Below are 21,189 nucleotides of genomic sequence, written 5' to 3' on the forward strand. Positions count from 1 at the left end.
TAATTCTTGTAAGTCGTTTAAAGTTAATTCCCATCTAGATTGTAAATGGCATACTTTTCTTTAAATTCTGGCAGGATTTGGATTCTTTGTGAAAAGAGAAGGGGACTCAAGCCTCAGTACTATGAATAGTAAGTACATAGCCCTGGGTGTGTTCCTGGTTTTTTACATTGACCATCGTATTTTAAATTTATCTGATAGGACTGACTCCTCCAAGGGGGAAAAACCGAGTTGGAGCTGAGGGAGGGTGGGAGGGGATAAAGACCATCCTTGATGGATCTGAGAAAAGACTAATCACACCGAGGCTATTGGTAAATGACCTCTTGTAATGGGATCCCTTTGGCCTACAAACCCTAGTGTTTTCATTCTATTTGTGATGAATACAAGGCTGTGTGGAAAAGCTATATTAATGGGATCAGTGGTAACAAAAAAAAACCTGTGTCACATCTAAGGGTAAGTACTTGACATTCATAGTATTGATCCTTAGACTTCCCTTCTTTGAAATTCCAGTGCTCAAAATTTTAATGCTGAAAGCTTAAAGATGTAAATTCCAATTGTACGGTCAAATTTAGGTTGACCTTTGCTTTTGTTGGAATGATCTGATATTGTAAATCAATATCAGCTATTTCTTTTTTCATTACCCATTTGTTCAGTGACCTCATTGAGTAAAAACATTCCTTACAAAAAGTTGGGCATTCACCCACTTTTGGAATAAAATGCAAGGCATGGATTCAGAATTTTCAAATCGTCAGTACTTTTGTTAACAGGGATTCACTAAGTGTTTTATTTGAGCTACCACTTCAACAAATGTTTGCCTTAACCTGTGATGAATCGTGACTTATCTTTGGGCTGAGCATTTGGTTAGTCTAGAAAATGAGTAATTGATATATATTTATCTCTTCACGTCAGTATAATAATGATCTATGGGGTGTGAATGCTATAACCTATTTATACCCCCTTTCTCCCTCTTCCCTGTCCCACTGTTATAATAACTCTTGAACTCATTTTATTTTCTGTCCCTTGATCACTTTGCTCCTTGCCATTTTGTCCAATTTTTCTCATGCTCTTCATCCCACTCTGCTTCATCGCTGCTTGAGTTGTGGCGTAGACTGAATGGGTCATGTTACATTAAATTCTGAAGCATCTGTGGTTTGCTGCAAAGTAGCATGTGACTCATAAGATGAGGTCCGCAGGTTATGCAATATGAGGGAGGAGATCCCTTTGGCTTGTATCCCTTCACTGGAAATGTGCATGCAGTGCCACTTTTAGATATTGGAGGTTAGTAAGCATGCGGTGCTACCTCAGGTAGAATAGATGAATGATTGTAATTGAAAAGGGCAGGCAGTGATTGAGTTTGTAAAGGAGAGGTAGCAGATAAGGAGAAATAAGTGGTAGAAAAGAGAAAGTTGATTGTTGAGTGGCACAATAGATTCAAAACTGACAGTGAATTTTGGTATGTACCATGCTCTTTTGGGATGAAGCCAATTGGTACCAATTAGAGGCCAGACGCGGCGCTGGAATGGCTGTAGCTGGACAGCAAGAAAGTGAAAGAATATGAAAGAAACCTGCTGAAATATGCAGAGTTGATAGATGAATACTGACCATGGTAAAGCTTGCTTTAGTTTTTTTCCCCCACAGTATAGATTTTAACATGGGTTGGTTATGTGCATATCTCTAGAACTCTGTCCTTGAATACTTTGGTGAATAATTTCTCATTGTGTTAGATATCTGCAAAGCCTTTGACACAGTCTGGCATTGTGCATTTAAAAAAAATATCATGATCTATTCAGCTATGCTGTTGGCTATCTAACGTGTTCTCAAATCTTCTGGCGATTCTCTCTTGTACCAGTAGACATGATACAAGAAAAAAAAAATTTCTCTGCTCCGTCACCTCGAGCCTCTGTCGCAACCTATCTGTCCTTTGACTTATTTAACAATACTAATATGGTCAATGAACTTAATTCCCCTTTATAAGCTCCAAACATGCCATCATTCACTCACTCGCTCCTCAAATTAACAGTATTTTGAAATCATGAGTCATCCAGTCTCTACCTCCAACTCACCAAGTCTCAGAACCTCAAAACCATGGATTCCTTTCTTTCCTTCTACAATGTTTAAACTTAAAGCACAAGCTTCAAGTCATCTAATTACTACTTCCTGATTTAACGCAATGTCTTTTAACTTTTTCAGCCTTGGTAGTGTCTTGCAACATGGATCTTGGCTGTTCAAATTAATTCATCAGTATTAGAAACATAGAAAACAGGAGCAGGAGTAGGCTCTTCGGGCCTGCTGTGTCATTCAAAAATGATCGCGGCTGATCGTCTAATTCAGTACCCTGTTCCCGCTTTCCCCCCATATCCCTTGATCACTTTGGCATTAAGAAATATATCTAACTCCTTCTTGAATATATTTAATGATTTGGCCTCCACTGCCTTCTGCAGTAGAGAATTCCACAGGTTCACCACCCTCCCTGAGTGAAGAAATTTCTCCTTATCTCGGTTCTAAATGGCAGACCCCGTATCCTGAGACTATGATCCCTGGTTATGGACTCCCCAGCCACCGGGAACATCCTCTCTGCACCTAGCATATCTAGTCCTGTTAGAATTTTATAGGTTTCTATGAAATCCCCTCGCATTCTTCTAAACCCTAGTGAATATAGGCCAGTCGACCCAACCTTTCCTCATATGTCAATCCTGCCATCCCAGGAATCAGCCTAGTAAATCTTCTTTGCACTCCCTCCATGGCAAGAAGATCCTTCCTCAGATAAGGAGACCAAAACTGCACACAATATGGTCTCACCAAGGCCCTGTTTAGCTGCAGTAAGACATCCTTGCTCCTGTACTCAAATTTTCTTGCAATGAAGGTCAACGTACCATTCGACCTCCTAATTGCTTGCTGCACCCGAGTGCTTGCTTTCAGCAACCAGTGTACAAGGACACCCAGGTCTCGTTGCACCTCCCCATTTCCCAATCTATCACCATTCAGATAATCTGCCTTTGTTTTTACAACCAAAGTGGAGAACCTCACATTTATCCACGTTATACTGCATCTGCCATGCATTTGCCCACTCACCCAACTTGTCCAAATCACATTGGAGCCTCGTTTTGCATCCTCCTCACAGCTCACTTTCCCTCCCAGCTTTGTGTCGTCTGCAAACTTGGAAATGTTACATTTAGTTCCCTCACCCAAGACATTAATATATATTGTGAATAGCTGGGGCCCAAGCGCTGATCCCTGCGGTACTCCACTAGTCACTGCCTGTCAACCGGAAAAAGACCCGTTTATTCCGACTGTCTGTTTTCTGTCGGTCAATCAATTCTCAATCCATGCCACTACATTCCCCCCAATCCCATGTGCTTTAATTTTGCACACTAACCTCTTATGTGGGACCTTATTAAAAGCTTTCTGAAAATCCAAATACACCATATCCAGTGGTTCTCCCTTATCTATTCTACTAGTTACATTCTCAAAAAAACTCCAGTAGATTTGTTAAGCATGATTTCCCTTTCGTAAACCCCTGCTGACATTGCCCAATCCCGTTTATGCTTTCCACGTGTTCTGCTATCACATCCTTTATAATAGACTCTAATATTTTCTTTAAAATGACTAAACCTTTGAGCACTTAATTTTAGCTGGCTCAGTGAGTTGCTCTTTAGTTTGACTGGTCTGCCTAGCATTGTGGCGGACATGTGCTCATTTTACACAGATTCTTGTTTATAGAACTTTGTATTAAAGGTACAAAATGATGCTTCATAGGCAGTTGTGTGATGGGAAGTTACATTTCATATTGGGAAATAAATCTATTTGTAAGTCATTAGTTGCTGTCGGAGCACTATTTTTATTGATCATTAATTATTATAGGGTTCTTAGCCATTTCCATTATTTTCAGATTGAACAAAGTGACTGCTAGATAGCGCAGATGCTGTTTAGATTGGATAACTGATGTGCATTTCTAAATGCACATGAGCTATTCCACATTTTCAGTTTTTTTTTTATTCCTTCGAAATACACTAAAAGTTGAACCAAAATTGAACCACTGTTTTGTTGCATGGCTCAGCTGAGGTGAGATTTGCAGGTATTTTTTGACGTGTTCTCCTACTTTGAAGGAGCCTGCTGGAAGCTACATAGATGGGAGTGGCCTTAGATGGACTTCCTGGGGACAGTGCCCCGTTTCCCCATGCCACTTGTCTCCATTCACACTGCTGAGATTGCGAACTTTCCAATTGGAAGTACAAAAAAATGCTTCTCTGCGCAGTGACACAGCTTGTTAGGGTACTAGCGTGGGATGCTACCATACTAAAAGCTCTGTCCTGTAAAATATATATATATATTTGTCAAAATATGATGTTTCTTGTAGGATATATCCAACTGAACATTAATTGTACTTGATGGCAATCTCAGTATCTCCTTTACTGTGTGAATTTTGCCTCCCTGCTTAAATTGTGGTTATCTAATTTTGCCCTGCAGGCCTATCGTCCCACCATCACAATGTAAATCTCTACTCAAATTCCTAGAAGGTTGTCATTCCAATTATAGATGAGTTTTAAGAGGCACTCGGGGATTCTGAATTCAACATAACCCATTCTGCTATCATGTATGTTGTATCTGCTGCAAAGAGGAATGCATTGCAATAGCAACACTAATACTTTTGGAGAACAGTGGTTTGCAGAAGGGAACCACAAGGGATCAGAGGAGACTAAACTAACCAAAACCATGAAAAAATGTACAAGGGATCAGAGAAGAGGAAACTAACTAACAAAACTGTGAAGAAATTTAGATGAACAAGTTCCTCAATTTAGGAAAGAAAAGCTTCTTTATCTGCAGAGTGGTGTTGATGTGCTTCAGGTTTTGATACGCTCCCCTTCCCTGTTTGAAAAGTAATGAGTACTAAAATATTGAGCTCTATAAATATCTTGTGCAAACTTGCCATTTATTTTGTGCGTGAATGATCAGTAGTTGTACAGGAGGGTCTGATTGTTGACACTGTAAAAGCTTCTGTCAGTCAGATTCTGCCTCCTTTCTTAGATCTAATAGTGAGCAATGGCTAATATTAGTAGCTGTTAATCTTTATATGAAGTGAAGTCTAATTTTTAAATGGAGGAATTTCCTCCCATGATAAAAAGCATGATGCGAATTAATGCAACTTAAGAGTTACATTGAATTGTAAAAAGGTTGAAAAAAATAAATTTGGGGGCAATGCTTTGCTTTAGTAACACAAGTAGGGTTACTTGTTGCCAGGATGGTATTGACTCTGACAGCAATTGGTAAGATGTTGGGCTGGATTTTACGTTGGGCGGACGTGAGCTGGCAAACTGGAGACAGACCAGCACAGTTTAAAAGTGCAGCGGCAGCAGGAAGGAGCGAGACTGAGTGAGTCGGGCACAGTTTAAAAGTGCAGCGGCAGCAGGAAGGAGCGAGACTGAGTGAGTCGGGCACAGTTTAAAAGTACAGCGGCAGCAGGAAGGAGCGAGACTGAGGAGTCGGGCACAGTTTAAAAGTACAGCGGCAGCAGGAAGGAGCGAGACTGAGTGAGTCGGGCACAGTTTAAAAGTACAGCGGCAGCAGGAAGGAGCGAGACTGAGTGAGTCGGGCACAGTTTAAAAGTACAGCGGCAGCGCGCCGGAGTTTTGAAGAAAAAAAAGCCAACAGTGACGTCATAGGAGAGCTGCAAGGTGATTGGTTGGCGAATCACTGCTGTTGGGGACTAGTTCGAAATAGCTGGGTAAGTATCTCAGGTAAGAAAAGTTTAAAGTTTTTATTTCAAATATAGTAAGTAGTGTTTTTTTTTAGGGAGTTCTGTAGTAACGAGGACCAGGGAAGAAGGGCCCTAGAGTAACTGATATGATTGGACATTAAGATCTTACAGAAGGTTTAATTTAATTTAAAGGGTTAAGTCATGGCAGGAGAGCTCAAAGCCGTGGTGTGCTCCATGTCGGAAGCTGGGAACAATTCCACTACCCGGGACCAGCATGCGTGCAGGGAGTGTCTCCAGCTGCAGCTCCTGGAAGCCCAGGTTTTGGAGCTGGAGCGGCAGCTGGGGACACTGTGGAGCATCCACGAGGCGGAGAGTATTGTGGATAGCACATATAGAGAGGTGGTCACACCGCAGGCTCAGGCCCCCACAGGCAGGAGGGGAATGGGTGACCACCAGGCAGAGCAAGAGGACTAGGGAGGCAGTTCAGGAATCTCCTGTGGCTATTCCCCTGCAAAATAGGTATACTGCTTTGGTCACTGTTGGGGGGAATGGCCTCTCAGGGGAAAGCAGCAGCAGCCCAATTCGTTGCACCACGGTTGGCTCTGCTGCACGGGGGAGGAGTAAAAAATGTGGGAATGCAATAGTTATAGGGGATTCAATTGTAAGGAGAATAGATAGGCCTTTCTGTGGCCGCAAAAGAGACTCCAGGGTGGTATGTTGCCTCCCTGGTGCTAGGGTCAAGGATGTCTGAGCGGTTACAGGACATTCTGAAAGGGGAGAATGAACAACCGGTGGCTGTGGTACACATTGGTACAAACGATATAGGTAAAAAAAAATTTTAAAAGGATGAGGTCCTAAAGGCAGAATATAGGGAGCTAGGAAGTAAGTTGAAAGTAGGACCTCATAGGTAGTGATCTCAGGATTACTACCAGTGCCACGTGCTAGTCAGAGTAGAAATAGCAGGATATATCGGATGAATACGTGGCTGAAGAGATGGTGTGAGGGGGAGGGTTTTAGATTCCTGGGGCATTGGGACTGGTTCTGGGGGAGGTGGGACCAGTGCAAACTGGGTGGGTTACACCTGTTGTCCTAGGGGGAGTATTTGCTAGAGTGGTTGGGGAGGGTTTAAACTAAAATGGCAGGGGGAGTGGGAACCTTAGCAAGGAGTCAGAGGAGGGGGGATCAAAGACAAGAACAAAAGACAGTAAGGGGAATAGGAAAAGTGATAGGCAGAGAAATCAAGGGCCAGAATCAAACAGGGCCACAGTGAAAAATAGTGGGAAGGGGACAAGTAATGTTAAAAAGACCAGCCTTAAGGCTTTGCGCCTTAATACGCGGAGCATTCTCAATAAAGTGGATGAATTAATCGCGTAAATGGATGTAAACGGGTATGATTTGGTCGGGATTACGGAGACGTGGCTGCAGGGTGACCAGGGATGGGAAATTATCTTCCAGGGATATTCAGTATTTAGGAAGGACGGACAAAAAGCAAAAGGCAGTGGAGTTGCATTGCTGGTTAAAGTGGAAGTTAACACAATAGTGAGGAAAGATATTAACTCTGACGATGTGGAATCTGTATGGGTAGAGCTGAGAAACACGAAGGGGCAAAAAACGTTAGTGGGGGTTGTATATAGACCCCCAAACTGTAGTGGTGATGTTGGGAATGGCATTAAACAGGAAATTAGAGCTGCATGCAGTAAAGGAACGTCTGTAATTATGGGTGATTTTAATCTGCATATAGATTGGGCAAATCAAATTAGTCACAATACCGTAGAGGAGGAATTCTTGGAGTGTATACGGGATGGTTTTCTGGACAATACATTGAGGAACCAACTAGAGAACAGGCCATCCTAGACTGGGTATTGTGTAATGAGAGAGGAATAATTGACAATCTAGTGGTGCGAGACCCTTTGGGGACGAGCGACCATAATATGATAGAATTCTTCATCAAGATGGAGAGTGATGTAGTCAATTCTGAGACAAGGGTCCTGAATCTTAGTAAAGGAAACTACGAAGGTATGAGGCGCGAGTTGGCCATGATGGATTGGAAAACACTTAAAGGGATAGGCAATGGATAGGCAATGGCAAACATTTAAAGAGCGCATGGATGAACTGCAACAATTGTTTATCCCTGTCTGGCGCAAAAATAAAATGGGAAAGGTAGCCAAACTATGCCTTACAAGGGAAATTAGAGATAGCATTAGTTCCAAAGAAGAGGCATATAAATTTGCCAGGAAAAACAACAGACCTGAGGATTGGGAGCAGTTTAGAATTCAGCAAAGGAGGACCAAGGGTTTGATTAAGAAGGGGAAAATTGAGTACGAGAGCAAGCTTGAGGGGAGCATAAAAACTGACTAAATGTTTCTATAGGTATGTGAAGAGAAGAAGATTGGTGAAGGCAAATGTAGGTCCCTTACAGTCAGAAACAGGGGAATTTATTATGGGGAATAAAGAAATGGCTGACCAACTAAATGCATACTTTGCTTCTGTCTTCACAAAGGAGGACGCAAATATCATACCAGAAATTTTGGGGAATACAGGGCTTAGTGAGAGCGAGGAACTGAAGGAAATCAGTATGAGTAGAGAAATGGTGTTGGGGAAATTGATGGGATTGGAGGCCAATAAATCCCCAGGACCTGATGGTCCACATCCCAGAGCACTTAAGGAAGTGGCCCTAGAAATAGTGGATGCATTGGTGGTCATCTTCCAAGATTCTGTAGATTCTGGAACAGTTCCTACAGTTTGGAGGGTAGCGAATGTAAACCCTCAATTTAAAAAGGGAGGTAGAGAGAACGCAGGGAATTATAGACCAGTCAGCCTGACGTTGGTAGTGGGGAAAATTCTAGAGTCCATTATCAAAGATTTTATAGCAGAGCACTTGGAGAACATTGGTAGAATCGGGCAGAGTCAACATGAATTTACGAAAGGAAAATCATGCTTGACAAATCTACTAGAATTCTTCAAGGATGTAACTAGTTGAGTTACCTTTTGTTGCAGCAACTTTTTCTGAAGCAGCGATAGTGCGAGCGAGGTATCAGCTGGGAAGGTGAGTTTCAGCTTAAAGTAAATTACCTTTTGTTTCGGTGGACCAGGGGACTGCTGGGTAAGTAAACCTATATATTTGGGCAGTGGCTAAACCCGAAACACTACAACTGTAGTGTCTCCCACCCGTCCTCCTCGTCTAACCAAAAAAAAAGGACTCGTGTGGAGGGTTTGGTAAGGTAAGGTTTTCCTTTTTTTTTAAATCTCTGTTGTCCATTTAGTGCGGAGGGGATGGAAGCTACGGCAGTTGCATGCTCCTCTTGCAGGATGTGGGAGGTGAGGGTCACCACTTGTGTCCCTGCTGACTTCACCTGTGAGAAGTGCACCCAACTCCAGCTCCTCGCAGACCGCGTTAGGGAACTGGAGCTGGATGAACTTCGGATCATTCAGGAGGCTAAGAGGGTGATAGAGAGCAGTTATAGGGAAGTAGTGACACCTAAGTTACAGGATAAAGGTAGCTGGGTGACCGTCAGGGGAGGGAAAGGGAATAGGCGCACAGTGCAGGGATCCCCTGTGGCCGTTCCCCTCAATAATACGTATACCGTTTTGGATACGGTTGCGGGGGACGACCTACCAGAGGAAAGCCACAGTGGCCAGGTCTCTGGCATTGAGCCTGACTCAGTGGCTCAGAAGGGAAGGGGGAGAATAGGAGAGCGATAGTGATAGGAGATTCAATGGTTAGAGGAACAGACAGGAGATTCTGTGGTCGCGAACGAGACTCCTGGATGGTATGTTGCCTCCCGGGTGCCAGGGTCAGGGATGTCTTGAATCGAGTCTATAGGATTCTTAAGGGGAAAGGGGAGCAGCCAGAGGTCGTGGTACGTATCGGTACCAATGACATAGCTAGGAAAATGGATGAGGACCTGAAAAGCGAATATAGGGAGTTAGGTTGGAAGCTGAAAGGCAGGACGAGCAGAGTAGTAATCTCAGGATTGTTACCGGTGCCACGTGCTAGTGAGGCTAGAAACAGGGAGCGAGTGCAGCTGAACACGTGGCTACAGAACTGGTGTAGGAGGGAGGGATTCAGATATGTGGATCATTGGGATACCTTCTGGGCAAGGTGGGACCTGTACAAGGACGGGTTGCATCTGAACTGGAGGGGCACCAATATCCTGGGCGGGAGGTTTACTAGAGCTCTTCGGGAGGGTTTAAATTAGTTTGGCAGGGGGATGGGAACCGGAGCCACGGATCAGTGGATGGGGTAGCTGTTGAACAGGCAGATACAGAGTGCAGAGAGTCTGTGAGGAAGGTTAGATAGTTGACAGGGCAAAGTTGCAGCCAGTATGATGGGTTGAAGTGTGTCTATTTTAACGCAAGAAGTGTCAGGAATAAGGGTGATGAACTTAGAGCATGGATCAGTACTTGGAGCTACGATGTTGTGGCCATTACGGAGACGTTGATATCACAAGGGCAGGAATGGATGTTGGGTGTTCCAGGGTTAAGATGTTTCAAAAGGAATAGGGAGGTAAAAGAGGTGGGGGAGTGGCATTGTTAATCAGGGATAGTATCACAGCTGCAGAAAGGGAGGTCGTCGAGGAGGGTTTGTCTACTGAGTCATTATGGGTGGAAGTCAGAAACAGGAAAGGAGCAGTCACTTTGTTGGGAGTTTTCTATAGACCCCGCAATAGCAGCAGAGACATGGAGGAACAGATTGGGAGGCAGATTTTGGAAAGGTGCAGAAGTAACAGGGTTGTTATCATGGGTGACTTCAACTTCCCTAATATTGATTGGAACCTCCTTAGTGCAAATAGTTTGGATGGAGCAGTTTTTGTCCGGTGTGTCCAGGAAGATTTCCTGACTCAATATATAGATAGGCCGACTAGAGGGGAGACTATGTTGGACTTGGTGCTTGGCAACGAACCAGGCCAGGTGGCAGATCTCTCGGTGGGAGAGCATTTCGGTGATAGTGATCACAACTCCCTGACCTTTACTATAGTCATGGAGAGGGACAGGAGCAGACGGGATGAGAAAATATTTAATTGGTGGGGGGGGGAATTACAATGCTATTAGGCAGGAACTTGGGAGCATAAATTGGGAACAGATGTTCTCAGGGAAATGCACGACAGAAATGTGGAGTTGTTTAGGGAGCACGCGCTGCGACTGCTGGATAGGTTTGTCCCGATGAGGCAGGGAAGAGATGGCAGGGTGAAGGAACCTTGGATGACGAGATGTGGAACAGCTAGTCAAGAGGAAGAAGGAAGCTTACTTAAGGTTGAGGAAGCAAGGATCAGACAGAGCTCCAGAGCGTTACAAGGTAGCCAGGAAGGAACTGAAGAATGGACTTAGGAGAGCTAGAAGGGGACATGAAAAAGTCTTGGCGGGTAGGATTAAGGAAAATCCCAAGGCGTTCTACACTTATGTGAGGAACAAGAGGATGGCCAGAGTGAGGGTAGGGCCGATCAGGGATAGTGGAGGGAACTTGTGCCTGGAGTCGGAGGAGGTAGGGGAGGTCCTAAATGAATACTTTGCTTCAGTATTCACTAGTGAGAGGAACCTGGTCGTTTGTGAGGACAGCGTGGAACAGGCTGATATGCTTGAACAGGTTGAGGTTAAGAGGGAGGATGTGCTGGAAATTTTGAATGATATGAGGACAGATAAGTTCCCGGGGCAAGACGGGATATACCCAAGGATATTACGGGAAGCAAGGGAAGAGATTGCCGCGCCTTTGGCGACGATCTTTGCGTCTTCACTGTCCACTGGAGTAGTACCAGATGATTGGAGGGTGGCAAATGTTGTTCCCTTGTTCAAGAAAGGGAATAGGGATAACCCTGGGAATTATAGACCAGTCAGTCTTACGTCGGTAGTGGGCAAATTATTGGAGAGGATTCTGAGAGACAGGATTTATGATTACTTGGAAAAGCATGGTTTGATTAGAGACAGTCAGCATGGCTTTGTGAGGGGCAGGTCATGCCTCACAAGTCTTATTGAATTCTTTGAAGATGTGACAAAACACATTGATGAAGGAAGAGCAGTGGATGTGGTGTATATGGATTTTAGCAAGGCGTTTGATAAGGTTCCCCATGGTAGGCTCATTCAGAAAGTAAGGAGGCATGGGATACAGGGAAAGTTGGCTGTCTGGATACAAAATTGGCTGGCCCATAGAAGACAGAGGGTGGTAGTAGATGGAAAGTCGTCAGCATGGAGCTCGGTGACAGTGGTGTTCCACAAGGATCTGTTCTGGGACCTCTGCTGTTTGTGATTTTTATAAATGACTTGGATGAGGAAGTGGAAGGCTGGGTTAGCAAGTTTGCCAATGACACGAAGGTTGCTGGAGTTGTGGATAGTGTGGAAGGCTGTTGTAGGTTGCAACGGGACATTGACAGGATGCAGAGCTGGGCTGAGAAGTGGCAGATGGAGTTCAACCTGGAAAAGTGTGAAGTGATTCATTTTGGAAGGTCGAATTTGAATGCGGAATACAGGCTTAAAGACAGGATTCTTGGTAGTGTGGAGGAACAGAGGGATCTTGGGGTCCATGTCCATAGATCGCTCAAAGTTGCCACCCAAGTTGATAGGGTTGTTAAGAAGGCGTATGGTGTGTTGGTTTTCATTAACAGGGGGATTGAGTTTAAGAGCCGCGAGGTTATGCTGCAGCTCTATAAGGCCCTGGTTCGACCACACTTGGAATATTGTGTTCAGTTCTGGTTGCCTCATTATAGGAAGGATGTGGAAGCTTTAGAGAGGGTGCAGAGGAGATTTACCAGGATGCTGCCTGGACTGGAGGGCATGTCCTACGAAGAAAGATTGAGGGAGCTAGGGCTTTTCTCATTGGAGCTCAGAGGATGAGAGGTGACTTGATAGAGGGGTACAAGATGATGACAGGCATAGATAGAGTGGATAGTCAGAGACTTTTTCCCAGGGTGGAAAGGGCTATCAACAGGGGGCATAATTTTAGGGTAATTGGAGGAAGGTTTCGGGGAGATGTCAGAGGTAGGTTCTTTACACAGAGTGGTGGGTGCGTGGAATGCGCTGCCAGCGGTGGTAGTAGAAGCAGATACATTAGGGGCATTTAAGCGACTCTTGGATAGGTACATGGATGATAGTAGAATGAAGGGTAGGTAGTTACTTAGATCTTAGAGTAGGTTAAAGGTTCGGCACAAAATCGTGGGCCGAAGGGCCTGTACTGTGCTGTACTGTTCCATGTTCTATGTAGAGTTGATGAGGGGGAGCCAGTGGATGTGGTTTATTTGGACTTGCAGAAGGCTTTCGACAAAGTCCCACATAAGAGATTAGCATGTAAAATTAAAGCGCATGGGATTGGGGGTAATGTATTGCGATGGATAGAAAATTGGCTGGTGGACAGGAAACAAAGAGTAGGGATAAATGTGTCTTTTTCCGAATGGCAGGCAGTGACTAGTGGGGTACTGCAGGGATCGGTGCTAGGACCCCAGCTATTCACAATATACATTAATGATTTAGATGAGGGAACTAAATTTAATATTTCCAAATTTGTAGGTGAGACAAAACTGGGTGGGAGGGTGAGTTGTGAAGAGGATGCAGAGAGGCTTCAGGTTGATTTGGACAAGTTGAGTGAGTGGGCTAATGCATGGCAGATGCAGTATAATGTGGATAAATGTGAGGTTATCCACTTTGGTAGCAAAAACAGGGAGGCAGATTATTATCTGAATGGGTATAAACTGAGAGAGGGGAATATGCAGCGAGACCTGGGTGTTCTTGTACACCAGTCGCTGAAGTAAGTATGCAGGTGCAGCAGGCAGTAAAAAAGGCAAATGGTATGTTGGCCTTCATAGTGAGAGGATTTGAGTACAGGAGCAGGGATGTCTTGCTGCAATTATACAGGGCCTTGGTGAGGACACACCTGTGTGCAGTTTTGGTCTCCTTATCTGAGGAAGGATGTTCTTGCTATAGAGTGAGTGCTGCGAAGGTTTATCAGACTGATTCCTGGGATGGGGGGACTGACATACGAGGAGAGATTGAGTTGGTTAGGCTTATATTTGCTGGAGTTCAGAAGAGTGAGGGGGGATCTCATAGAAACCTATAAAATTCTAACAGGACTTCACAGGGTAGATACAGGAAGGATGTTCCCGATGATGGGGCAGTCCAGAACCAGGGATCATAGGGGTAAACCTTTCAGGACTGAGATGAGAAATTTCTTCACCCAGAGAGTGGTGAGCCTGTGGAATTCGCTACCACAGAAAGCAGTTGAGGCCAAAACATTGTGTGTTTTCGAGAAGGAGATAGATATAGCTCTTGGGTCTAAAGGGATCAAAGGGTATGGGGCAAAAGGGGGAATAGGCTACTGAGTTGGATGATCGGCCATGATCATAATGAATGGCAGAGCAGGCTCGAAGGGCTGAATGGCCTACTCCTGCTCTGATTTTCTATGTTTCTAAACTCGCTTCCGCTTCACCTGGGGATCAGTCCCGCATTTTATGGGTCTCCAGGCTTTAATTGTTCTGAGGCGGGACTTCCACCTGCTTGAGGGAGGAAGTCCCGCCTCATTGAGCTGCTGGCCAATCAATACGCCGGCAGCTCTTAGTACCAGCAGTGCCACCAGGAACGGTGGCCACTGCTGGGACTGCAGCCCAGCCGACCGAAGAGGATGCTTGGGAACCAGGATCCGGGGTGAGTATTGGTTGCCTCACTGGGGGTAATCGGTCGGGCCCCGGCAAGGCAAGGGTGGGCGTTTGTGGGGAAGTGGGTGGCGTCTTGGTTCTTGGGAGTGGTCGAGGAAGCGGGGCCCTCAATGCCCCGAATGTCAGGGCACACCCCCGGGGGCTGAGAGGCCGCCAGCTTTTACCGGGCGGCCTTTCCCGGCTCCAAGACACTCACTTGCTGCGCAAAAAATCGCGTGGAGGCGGGCGAAGGCTCTTAAGTGGCCATTAATTGGCAACTTCAGGGCCTTGATTGGCCTGGGGCGGGCGGCCCATTTTCTACACCCCCCCCCCCCCCCCCCCACCCTATGTAATGTCGGGTGGAGGCGAGAGTGGGTCAGGAAGACCTCCTGGAACCTCCCACTCCATTTTATGCTAGGATAGATATTACAGCTGAGATGCAAAAAATCTCAAGCAGATAGAGACACTTGGAAAAACATGGAAGTGAAATAAAGGAGGTGAATGAGTATGAATTCCAGACGGTTAAATAAAAACGCCTCGTGGCTGAACACCGCGTGGGCAGCGGAAAAGATGTAACTAAAAATATCATAATTAATAATTGTATGACTTTTGACATTTTGATGTGCTGGATAAGAAGAGAAGACAGGAAGTGAGATTTTCGAACCTCTTCCAAGTTGGCAAGTCTATCAGTTGATTAAAATCCATGAAAACTGATGGGAATCACTTTTAAAATCTGAGTATTTGGGGTAATTTATTTAGAAACTAATATTGAATTTTACAAATACTGTTGTATGAAATTTAATCAAGTTGTTTCACAGTTATGATGATGTGTATTACCAGCTGACAATAAGAACCATTGAATAAGATCATGGCTGATCTTTTACTTCAACTCCACTTTCCCATAATATCCCCATATCCTTTGATTATCTTAGTGTCAATCTCAGTCTTGAATATACTCAATGACTTGAGCATTCACAACCCTTTGAGGTAGAAAATTCTAAATATTCACATCTGAGTGAAGAAGTTTCATAACAACATAAGAAATAGGAGCAGTACGGCCCCTCCAGCCTGCTCCACCATTCAATAGGATCATGGCTGATTGGATTGTGTCCTCAACTCCACTTCTCCATAACGCTTGACTCCTCTATAGTTCAAGAATCGGTGACGTCTTGTTCTGAAACTATGCCCCCGATTCTAGATTCCCCCATGAGGGGAAATGTCCTCTCAGCATCTACCCTGTCAACATTACCCTCCCAGCACTATAATCCCTAGTTCTGGGGTCTCCAGCCAGGGAAACAGTCTGTCAGAATTTACCCATTCAAAACCTTTCAGAATTTTATACTTTTCAATGAGGTCACCTCACATTCTTCCAAACTCCAGAGAATGTAGGCCCATTATACACAGTCCTTTCTGAGAGGGCAACCCTCTCCACCCAGGAATCAATCTAATGAACCTTTGCTGCACCCTCTCCAAGGCAAGTGTATCCATCCTTGGGTGAGGAGACCAGAACTGTACATAGTACTGCAGGTGTGGTCTCACTAAAGCCCTATATAATTGCAGGAAGAGTTACTCCAACCCCCTTGCAATAAAGGGTAACATATCGGGCTGAAGGTGGCGGACATAAACAATGGCGGGCCACTGAGTTCACTATCACGGAGCTGCCGCGATATTGAACGCAGCGGCTCATCTAAATGGCCAGGGTGGACTCCCCCCACCAATGACGTGGAGGGGGCGGGCAGACTGTCCCCGGCAATGGCATCAGCTGCCTTTGCGCAAGCGTGACGCCATTTTTAAAAGGCTTTGCACCCTAACTTTCAATTTAAATATTTAAAGAAGGTTTAATGAAAAATTTCAAATCCATTTAAATTACCCCTCTCCCACCGCCCCCCAATAATCATAGAATTCATTCCTTGCCCTCTTCCCCCCCCACCCCCCACAAAATACTTGCTTGTGCACCTGACCTTCCCCCTCCTCCTCGCCACCCCCCCACCCTCGCACCCAGCCAGTGTTCCCCCTGGATCCCCGAATGAACACCGACACTAATATTGCAGCAGGACGGAAGGCGGAGGTGCAGGTCTGATTAATTCATTAATTTTAATGGATTTAAATATGTTAATGGATGTCCCGTCGCCGGGGGTGGGGGGGGGTGGTGCCCGGATGAGGGGTGGGCTGCCATGAGGCCTCGCTGCTGCCGGCAATATCGGGCAGGGCTTTCCTGGTGTTGAGGCCTGTGGCTGGTCTCTGCTGGAGGCATTTTCCTGCCCCCCACCCCTGCCATGACCCCTGACGCGGGAGGGGGGGGGGGGCCGTCTGTAAAATTCGCCCTATAATTTTCTTTCCTAATTGCTTACTGTACCTGCAGGTTAACCTACTGTGATTTGTGTGCATGGTTCCTAAATCCCTCTGAATAATTAAATTTACTAGCCTCTCTTTAAAAAGTATTCTGTGTTTCTATTCTTCGTACCAAAGTAGATAATTTCACATTTATATTTTATCTGCCATAATCTTGTCCACTCACCTAACCTGTGAAGCTTCTGCTTACTCCTTGCAGCTTACTTTCCCACCTATCATTGTATCACCAGCAAACTTCCAGTATACTTGATCCCGTCATCAACATAGATTGTAAATAGCTGAGGCCCACGTACCAATCCATGCGGCACCCCATTAGTTACAACCTGTTAATCTGAAAATGACCTGTTTGTTCCTACTCTGTTTGCTGTCCATTCATGAATCCTCAATCCATGCTAATATATTACCCTAGTGCAGTGATCCTTAATCTGATAATTAATTTAAGATTAATTTAGCAATTTTCCGAAGAAATTTGGCATTTCCCCTACTATTGATGTCAGACTAACTTGTCTAGAGTTCCATATTTTCTTTCGCCCTCCTTTCTCGAATAGTGGTGTTACATTTGCTACTTTCCAATTCATGGGGCTATTCTAGAATCTGAAGAATTGTGGAAGATCAAAATTAGTGCATCCATTATCTCTACAGCCACCTCTTTTAAAAGCCTTCAATGTAGGCCATCAGGTCCAGGGGATTTGCTGGCTTTTAGTCCCATTTATTTTTCTAGCACTTTAATTAATAATCAGGTTCCTCACTCTCATTAGACCTTTTGGTTCCCAATTATTTCCTGTATGTTTTGTTTTTTGTGTCTTTCACTGTGAAAATAAGTACAAAATATTTGTTTGATATCCCTGCCATTTCTTTATTCCCCCATTTTAATTTATCCTGTCTCTGTTTCTAAGGGACCCATGCTTACTTTCACTGCTCTCTTTTTACATACTTGTAGAAGCTCTTACAATCATCTGTTTTTATATTTTTTCCTAGTTTACTTTCATGTTCTATTTTCTCTCTCTATCAATTCCTTGGTCATCCTTTGCTGATTTGGACAAAGATAACTTGTCCCTCAAGATTACCAGCTGGCCTGTTATGTTTGTAAATGTAGTAAAGCCACCATTTTCCAGCATATTCTGTCACCTGGGAACTCTGGGCCAGCAAGAATATCCTTCACATCTTTTTGTGTTGCTTTTTAGATTTTCCATTTTTAACTGTTTTTGGAGGAACACAGTCATCTAGTGAAACATTTCTTGTGTAATTACTAATGCTCAACCTATGCTGTGCAGTAGCCAGTACTAATAATAATTAGTATTTTCCAGTTCTGGTGAAATAATGGGCCTGGTTTTAACTTTGTATATCAATGGGTTTTGAGAGAGTTAAAGTCTCACCCAATATCTTTTGCACACTATTGTACACACAGAAAAGCAATGAAGTTAAATGCAAGATACATAGTTGTTCTGTCTCGTGACGAAATTTCTCTGGGTCACATCCCAGACTTAAATTCTACAATTTCTTTGCTTCTGTACTCCTTGATTATGTATTTTTGTTCTAAATAATAATATAAAAGCAAAATACTGCAGATGCTGGACATCTGAAATAAAAACAAGAAATGCTGGAAATACTCAGCAGGACTGACAGCATCTGTGGAGAGAGAAGCAGAGTTAACGTTTCTAAGCTGAGATGTCAGGCAGATGTCCTTGCTACTTTTCAGCTCTCCACAAGGCAGGAACAGGAAACAACTCGATGACGATTACTCCATTGATAATTATCTGTATTCTTTCCTGCCAAGGGCTACAGCGTGGTCAAACGTTGATTCAGTTAATGCAACTAAGATTGGAAACTCTGGAGAGGAAGTGGGGAGATTGATATCTGTCCCACCCTTGGTTTTCTTGACTTCCTAAATATTCATTTTCTGTTCTAGGATCGAAATACCTTTCATCGGTTCGATAAATTCAATGCCAAGTACAACCCAATTGGGGAATCGATTCTTCGTGAGATTTTCATCAAGACCGATAATTACATTGATGGAAAATACTTTGGTCACATTGTAAAGGTTAGAGTTGCAGTTACTTTAAGGAGTGTGAGAGTTTTGCAGGTTGCACTTTCTTTAATACGTTTTCCATTAGTACCCAGCCTCCGTTGAGCTGCTTCTCGTGACAAAGGTTGAGATCAGAAAGTTAATGCATGGATAATCACATGACAGACCATTGCCTTGCCATTCTGTGGACTAATCTGTTTGGTTTCCACCATTTCTGTTTTCTATTGAAATTAAAAGCACAGCTATCGTATCATAAATGACTTGAACTGTCATAGTGATCTCGAGGAAGCTACTTTCTGGATGTTGCTGAACAGGGACAAACCTCAATGCATCTGCTATCAAAATGGCAATGATGCACAGAGATAAATGTGTAATTTTAAAAAAACCCGAAGATGGATAGGATAACTTGTTTATCCACCATTATACTTTGCGTACTGTCTGTTAGACAATTTCAGAAAAATAAGTCTTCTATTTTATGTGCTAAATGAAGAGTGCCAAAGTACCCTGAACCTGCATCCACTCCTGCTTGATGTTTGCACAAAATTGAGGGAAAAAAAACTTACTTGGCCAAGATGTTGGTCTTATGAGTGAGTTACCGCCCTTGTTTGGGGAGTTAAGAGTATACTTCCACATGGAAGCCAGGGATTTCTTTCTGAGAAGAAATAAAGAAGGTAGCACATTCTAGACTGCTCATCTGTGCCTTCTAATGGCATTGGAAGAGACCTAAGAGCTCGATGTTTGATCAACCTCTTGATTATTCAGTAGTGCACATGCATTCAAGCTTTTGTCTTTGTGGGCCATGTATCATGCGGTCTTCGACCCACGTATGGGGTTGGATTTTCAAATGTAGGAGGGTCGGACCAAATGTGGATGCGATTTAAAAATCGCGGTCCTGGAGGGCGTCTTTGGATCCCCATGGCTCCGGGACAGACTCCAATTTTTAAAGTGAGGGCTGGGGGAGCAAGTGTAGGGCGTGAAAATACAAAAACTTACAAAAAGTATTGGCTGCAGGCCTCCAGCCGGAACGGGGAACCCGCACATCTCCCATTAAGCTCTGAGAGGGCTTGTTAAGGGGCCGCTGGGGCGATCTGGACTGCAATTTTCAAATGGGATTCCAGCAAACCTGAACCGTCTGGTGCACCTTAGTGCACAGTTCCCGGGTTCACAGCGGGGTGAAGGGAGTCTTTTTTGTGAGGTTGAAAATTATGGGGTCCTCTGAGATCTTGCACTGGATCATGTGCATTACCTTAGTTTTGGATGTTTGAACACTGTCTTACTCTTTTATGCAGCTGGTCCTCTAAGGAGCTGCCTGCTCTCTTCAGCAAGACCGAGGCAAACCCCATCATGGCTGCCCTTTGCCGCTTGCACTCTGCAAGCAGCCCCCACCTCTTGGAGATGCTCAGCGACATTAATTCTGGGCCCAGCTTGCCTGATGTCCAATTAGGGCATTTACATTTCGAAATGGCGTCACATGAGCGATGCAGTGGAGGCGCAGAGTCGGGACCCTGAAGTTATCTGGCGTTGTGTTCCTGACCCCGTTTTGAAAATCCAGCCCATGGAGTTTAAATCCATGTCCTTGTTAATTTGCATACAATTTAAATTGCTGATTCTAAAGGATCTTGGTTCTCTGATTTAGGATTTATCCCCCAGTGGGCAACACCACTAAACCAGCCCTTTCCAAACCTCAAGGCCCACAGATTCAAACAGCACAAACCAGCAAGTGAGCAATGCAAACGGAAATAGGACTGATTATAAAAGCAAAGTGCTGTGGATGCTGGAAATTTGAAATAAAAACAGAAAAAGCTGGAAATACTCAGAAGGTCAGGCAGCATCTGTGGAGAGAGTCAGAGAAAATTAACATATGAGGTTGATGACCTTTCATCAGAATTTTTAAAAAAGGTTTAAAGTAAATGCATATGGAGTGTAGTGTTTCTCATCTACCTAACGCCTTATGCCCATTGAATGAAAGGGATTTAAAGGTAAACTTGTAGCATGCCTTAATAGTACAGTGTATCAAAACACCCAAATTGCTGTGATGTAGATTTCTTGCTGTTCATCTATGTTGGACCTTATTCTCAACAGTGCCACTATGGAAGAGCCTCAGGTAGAGGTCAGGCACTCCTACACAAGGAGGGAGGGAAAATTGAAGGGCGAACCACCAGTAAGATATCATGTTACACCCACTATCAAAGCAGCCTAGGAGTAGGTTGTCTCAGGGAGTGCATTGTACTGGAAAAGGGGAAGGGTGGAAAGCATCTGGCTTTGAAAAATATTTATAACTTTAACAAGACCATTGCCAAGTCTCCTCTTGTACCTTGTAGGAAGTGATGGAAGATCTTGAAGAAAGTAAGTACCAGAATGCCGAACTGCGCTTGTCCATATATGGTCGCTCCCGGGATGAATGGGATCGCCTGGCAAAGTGGGCAGTGAAATACAAAGTCTACTCCAACAATGTGTGCTGGCTGGTGCAGATACCACGGCTTTTGTATGTATTATCGTGCAGT

General features: G+C 44.3%; 1 protein-coding gene across 3 annotated transcripts in view; it reads left to right on the top strand.

Moving 5' to 3' along the window:
• The window catches only part of LOC137383942 (AMP deaminase 2-like), a 194,206-nt gene that overhangs the window by 138,480 nt on the left and 34,537 nt on the right, over positions 1 to 21,189 (top strand). For all 3 annotated transcript variants that reach the window (XM_068057371.1, XM_068057370.1, XM_068057372.1), the window contains exons 11-12: positions 18,569 to 18,700; positions 21,007 to 21,170. In XM_068057371.1, coding sequence (XP_067913472.1) covers positions 18,569 to 18,700; positions 21,007 to 21,170 — 296 coding nt within the window. The remainder of the gene's footprint in view (positions 1 to 18,568; positions 18,701 to 21,006; positions 21,171 to 21,189) is intronic.

Source organism: Heterodontus francisci, chromosome 25 (assembly GCF_036365525.1).
Source record: "Heterodontus francisci isolate sHetFra1 chromosome 25, sHetFra1.hap1, whole genome shotgun sequence".
In the NCBI taxonomy this organism is placed as follows: domain Eukaryota; kingdom Metazoa; phylum Chordata; class Chondrichthyes; order Heterodontiformes; family Heterodontidae; genus Heterodontus; species Heterodontus francisci.